This window comes from Thunnus thynnus, chromosome 18 (assembly GCF_963924715.1).
Source record: "Thunnus thynnus chromosome 18, fThuThy2.1, whole genome shotgun sequence".
Classification (NCBI taxonomy): domain Eukaryota; kingdom Metazoa; phylum Chordata; class Actinopteri; order Scombriformes; family Scombridae; genus Thunnus; species Thunnus thynnus.
In genome coordinates this window covers 25,628,863-25,634,862 of record NC_089534.1, presented here as the reverse complement: position 1 = coordinate 25,634,862, position 6,000 = coordinate 25,628,863, and the positions used below count along the sequence as shown (strand labels likewise).

The window sequence follows — 6,000 nt, the reverse complement described above, 5'->3', positions numbered from 1 at the left end:
CCTTTCGTCGCTACAAAATGTCCCTGCGATTATGTAAGAACAAAATTTAGTTTTTCCTGTGGATGAGCTTGTGTGTGGGCATCGCTCTTCCTGCTTCACTGCGCTAACAGGGATGAGACCAGAGGTCCAGGATTAAAATGTAAAAACTGAAAAGCATTCAGTGTGAAAGAACAGTTTTGAGGCTGTACTTGAGATATAAGTTCCGTAGCCCCCAGAGGCACAAACGTGGACCACAAGAAACAGGAAAATGAAATGGCAATGAGCCAAAGTCACATGATGCTGATAAGGGGTTGGAAGCAAAGAGGGATGAAATGAAAGAAAATGGAAGAGGGAAGACAGGAAGGAAATTCAGATCCAATATCAATTTGTGACTTGCCACAGAATGCAACAACATCCCAGCAGAATGGTTTCAATTACTGCGAGAGGCCTTTGATCTCTACCATAAGGGACCTTACAATCAGGACAAATTTTCATCTACAGTACATGTCCATACATACATACACAGTTGACTTTACGTCAACCCAATCATTTGTGAGCTTCTTAAAAAGGAAAAACAGATGCCAAATTGACCTGACCTCCTGGAGATCCACTATTTTCTCATTTGTATTTTCCTTGCCCCCTAACCTCCTCTTCTTCTTCTTCAGTTGAAGGTGACCTTTTTCACAGAACGAACTTCCAGAGCCTCTAGTGAGAACAGCAGTGAAGAAGAATATTTCAACTCAGCAAAAGGATCAGAGTGAGAATAATGACATGCTAAGCCATTTCTAGCTTCTGGTTAGTTGTTTATTTTTTTATATTTTCTCTGAGGTATAAGCCAAGGCTAGATTGCATTCTGCTCTATTGAGAGATATCTCTGTTCTTTCATGATCGGAGTCTGATCCTGAATGTAGGGGAAGAACCTGCTGTTGCACAGTTGAGATTTCACCAAGGTGTTTCAGAACGGTAAGATCTTGTCTAAGTTTTTCAAACATAGCCGGAGGTTATACACTTCTAAGTTATGCACGTATGCAGCGTAGCAGTGGGCTCAAGCTAAAGCTTCATGTATATTTGATTTGACTTTCTGGTGTGATGTATTAACATGTTCAGCTTCAACACTGCTAGCTCTTGAGCCACGAATTTCAAAATTTCAAATAACTTAAAAAGACAGAGGAGATGGAAATGAGTATTTTTACAGCACAACCATCACTCTAATCCATCCCAAAGCTAATTTTCTTGTTTTCCAAAATACTAGCTCTTTAAATCCTGTTAGAGATCCTAAAGATACCAAACATGTCGGGCTGAATTTTAGTGAAATATGTCTAAAATAATGCACAAGGCATTTAGAATACCTCCATTGGATGGATTGATTAGACTTCCTCAGAAACTCACTCTCTACTCTGAACAGTCAATATCTTCCAGTCAGTATTTCCCAGAATGCATAAGTTTTTAAGAATTCAAGCATGAAGAAGCCTCAAGGTTGTGCAGCTGTGAGTGAAGGAAAACCTTTCATTGATGGACAATTTTTTTTTTTTTTTTAAAAAGGCACAAAACAGAAGCAGGGAATCTATGACAGTAAATAAAGATGATATTTATTCATTTTTTGGAAAGAATCTCAGCTCATGCAAGGATACAGCTCTTGTAAACAAAATCACTTGAAAATGTTATAAATGTGCACAGATTTCTTCTTTTCTTGGTGTCAAACTCTGGAATGTACAATATGTGGAAGTTAAGCCATATTACAGATATTACATAATAAGAGCTGTCACCCGATCCCTCGTTCCCACGGTGTGATTATTTCATTGAACAGCCATATTGTTAAAGAGCTGTGAGCTAAAAGGAAGAGTTTGCGTGTTTTATGTCCGGCATTGACATACTGCATGAGTGCCATGTTTATAAAGGTCAGATATACAGTATCAAGTTGGTCAAAGCACTCCCAACAGTCCAGAATTCTAACATCATGGACGCTGTTACTTGAATATGTGCAAGCAGATACCAGTGAAAGCACGCACACACATATCTTACACATGGAATGAAGCCTGAGGATGATTTGAAAGTAAAGTAACGCGTCTTTAAGACATATGTGAGATATGTATAACAATATGTAAAATAAAATTTAAAAAAAAACAAAGAATAACAGTAACCAATACTTGTATTTGTGGTACACAGTAGCAGTAGGTCAGAGGGTTTACACCTGGTACTGTACTGGTGTTGGTTTCTCAAAAGCATCTCAGCATTAAGATACGCTTTTCCATCAGCACAGAACTACTCATTATACATTCAGTCCCACAGAGTATAACTCTCGTTTCAACGCTCACATTTCTGCAGCCCTCAACCTTGCTAGCAGTGATAAGAATCCAGTTACCCAGGTTTTAAAAAAGATTAGCATCCAGAAGTGTTAATAGCAGCACTTCTGTAATGCTGAAACTGCTTTTGAGAAAGTACAGCAATGTACAGTACAGTAAGCATCCAACCCTTTTTCTCTTCTGTTTATGAGCTCCATCTTAAACCCCCTATGTGTAGGATTTGAACCTTTGTTTTAGACTTTGGCAACTCCAAGGTGTAGTATCAAAAAAACACTAAGAGTCTACAGCAATGCTAGTAGCTGTGCTTGGGCACTTTAAGCTACATGCTAACAGCTAACATGCTTGCAAAGACTATAGAACTTGGTCACAATTGTTAAAAAAAAAAAAATTGTAAAAAGATGACTAATAATATGATTTTTTTTATCAGCCTCAAAAATCCAGGATCAGTGGGGCTATGATGCTAGCATAGTTAGCCCATAAGACAAAATACAGCTGAGGCTGATAGGAATGTCATTAGCTTAGCAGGTATTTATTTGGTCTTTGAATTTAAAGAGTAACTTAAGGGCAGCTGAAACTCCAGTTTTTTAACCTCTTAGCTTGCTGCAGTAGTGTACTGCGGGGTGTGTCAGTACATCATGACATCACCGTTGGGTGTGATTAGGGGTGCAACGGAGCATACTTCTGACAACACCCGGCAGTGGTCAGAGGCAACGTGCTCAGAGATGAAGCAGACTTGAAACATTCAACCAAGAAACTTCTCATCAGTCTGCTGTTAACTTGCTTTTTAAAGTTTGATCCTGATGATGGCGCTAGATAAAAAGTTAGAGTATATTAATAACCAAATTGTCTGTAAATGATTAAATGTTGAGATATTTCATTGGATAAGTGAAAACTTTGATCTTTTTGAAACACAAAAAGTCATTAGGGTTCACTATGAAACATTCTGAACCAAAGCAGTGGACAGACAAATCGACTGATTGACTTATTGTAATTGCCATCTCTTGAGTCCCGCTGCTAGTGTGGCTGAAGAGACACTATGGTAGACACACAGACTGCACCAGTGTTTTATCAGGATTGTCTCAATTTTCTATTAAAAACAAAAAAAGAACGACATTGTAACCACAAAAATTCTACACATAGGGGCTTTAACTCTCTGCTGGTAAAAGCTAAAATAGGGAGGATGTGAGTGTATTATAATATTATTGCTGCGCTGTACTGCATGCTTCCAGTTAGCTTAACCTCAATACTTGGAATGTGGGAAGAGATGTAGACAAGTAGACAGACATATATACGATACAGAAAGGAAAAATGATGAGTGCCGTGCAGGCTCATGCATAACACATGACAGAGCAGAAAGACGGGTCTACTCTCAGATCATGGGATTCACTGAATCAAAGAGGGGTGGGATAAAAGAGCGGAAGAGGTAGAATGGACTGTGACGGGGATTAGAGGGATGATCGCCGGGTTAAAAACAAAAAAAAAAAAGAGGAGAGCAAGTTGCAGAGATGATCATAAACAGGCTGCCTTTTTGATAAACATGTCAATGTGTTGGTCAGCAACTTTGTTAATGGAAGAATGCAGCCTTTTTTCCCCTCATTAGAGGGGATAGGGGTTTTTTTTTTTTGCATGTGGATACTTGTCTGCATTACTTGCAGATTTTAAGTGTGGCTAAACTTCTGAGAACATTCCCAGCAGGTGAAACAGTTTGACAAAAATAGAAGAGACCAGCATAGAAGAGGCCCTCTATATATAGTATTTGACTAGACATGTCAGTAGACTTAAAAAATATAGATATACAATATCATGCTCCACATTTTCCAGACACCATCATGGCAAATGTAAGCTCCCAATACAAACACTTGATAAATTTTTTTTTTTTTTTTTTAAACAGGCACAGTAGTGTTACCCTGGATAGGAATGCTAGAAAACATATAGACAAAGAAAAAAGAAAGCAGAGCTCTCTGAGGCGCTGCAGTGATGGGAGTGGAGTACTGCTGACAGACGCCTCATAGGAAAGAAAAATTACTTGCTGCGAGGATCCAAAGATGTTAACTGAAATCAAACAAATTTCTTATTTTTTTTTAAAATCAACTATTTTGTGCATCATAAAAAATATGAGAAAGAAAATTAGGCGGAGAAATCAAGTGCCCCCTGCTTTATACAAAAGTCAGTAGTACTGAGAGCGAACCTCTTCCCGGAGGAGTTCGAGGAGCGCAGGAGTGAAGGGGAGAGAGCGTGAGTGGCAGAGTTGCAAGTCCAGCGCAGTAGTTTGAAGTAAGGCCTCAGTTGTTTTGTGTTGGCAAAAAAAAAAAGAAAAAAAGAGAAACATATACATCTGTAACTTAATTACATCTAGCTTGAAAACAAAAAAAATTATATGTGCAAAATGTAAATCTTACAAATATGGGGAGAGTTTATTTTTGTAGATCACTGAAAAGGATTGTGCTCGAGGTGGTTCATCCGATTCCCCCCCCCACCCTCTCTCTCTCTCTCCGCCCATTCAAATATCCGCCCGTCACCGCCCTCCAGCGCTCCGGTTGGTCGACAGGCCAGCAGCTGACCTTGAGGCTTGCTGTTGATTGGAGCGTGGGCTTCACGTTGAGTGGACAGTCCGCTTTAGTTTTTCTATCTCCATCTGCGAGGACACAAACACAGCACATCGCTCAGTATGGAGATCAGAACACAATGCAGAACTGAAACATGTTCTAAGTTGGTGTGCCAGAGAAAGGTAGAGCTCATGTTTATCTGACAACTTCCCCCTGCTGTGAAGCACGATGGTGGAGGCGTCTCGCTGTGAAAGGGATTAGGAGAATTTGAATGATAATGAAGTGGCGTGTTGCAGGACGACCTGAGCTGAGCAGCGACTGCCTCTGACAAAGTGACAAAGTATGTTGAAACACAGCGCAGTGACCCCTAGTATTCAAAATGTTTTGGACGAGACTTCCACACAGAGTCAGGCTTGTAGTTATTAAGTAGCCAAGAACAGCTTAGCTAATCGATTTCAAGGGTTCTGAAAACCACAACATTAACAAACTCAGTTCAACTCACTTGAGCTACAACTAAACTCTCTGGTTTATTTGTGACTTTTCCCTACATGAGTATCAACTGAAAACATCAACATACGGTCGATCGAGTACTGTCCATCTACAGGGAACAAAAGGAAAGATTGTGAGACTTCATAAAGATGGGAGAGGGTAGAAGAAGCTAACACACAGCTGCAGGTTAGGAGGTACAGGAGGACCCGTACTACCAATAACAAAAGATGCAGCGGCCGTCCTTGAAAAATGACGGCATGCACGATTTGCTACTTATGCAACCTTGCATTGAAAAACAAACAGGCAAGTGCTTCTGACTTACAAGGATTATCTGAGGAAATTGGGTGTTTCAGTGACTGCTCAGACAGTGTGAAGGACAGTGCATGAAGTCAACCTCACAAAACCTCCTAACCACAGAACGGCACAAAACTGCAAGAATAAACTTCGCCAAAGAACATGAAAAGTAGCCTGATGAATACTGGCAGCATATTCTTTGGTCAGATGAAACCAAAATAAATTAGTATGGGTCATCTGAGGTCCAGCATGTGTGGTGTGGACCTGGCCAGGACTACCACAGTGACTGCATAGTGCTGACTATGAAACATGGGAACATGGGAAACGTGGGAGTGTGCTGATATGAGGTTGCATGAGTGCAAAAGGTGTAGGCGAGATGACATTTATAG

General features: G+C 40.1%; 1 protein-coding gene across 2 annotated transcripts in view; it reads right to left on the bottom strand.

Annotated features, from left to right (window-relative positions):
• Window positions 1–1,546: 1,546 nt before the first annotated feature.
• cd2ap (CD2-associated protein) overlaps window positions 1,547–6,000 on the bottom strand; it is a 66,858-nt gene continuing 62,404 nt past the window's right edge. For both annotated transcript variants that reach the window (XM_067571631.1, XM_067571632.1), the window contains one exon: window positions 1,547–4,917. In XM_067571631.1, coding sequence (XP_067427732.1) covers window positions 4,876–4,917 — 42 coding nt within the window. In that variant the 3' untranslated portion in view covers window positions 1,547–4,875. The remainder of the gene's footprint in view (window positions 4,918–6,000) is intronic.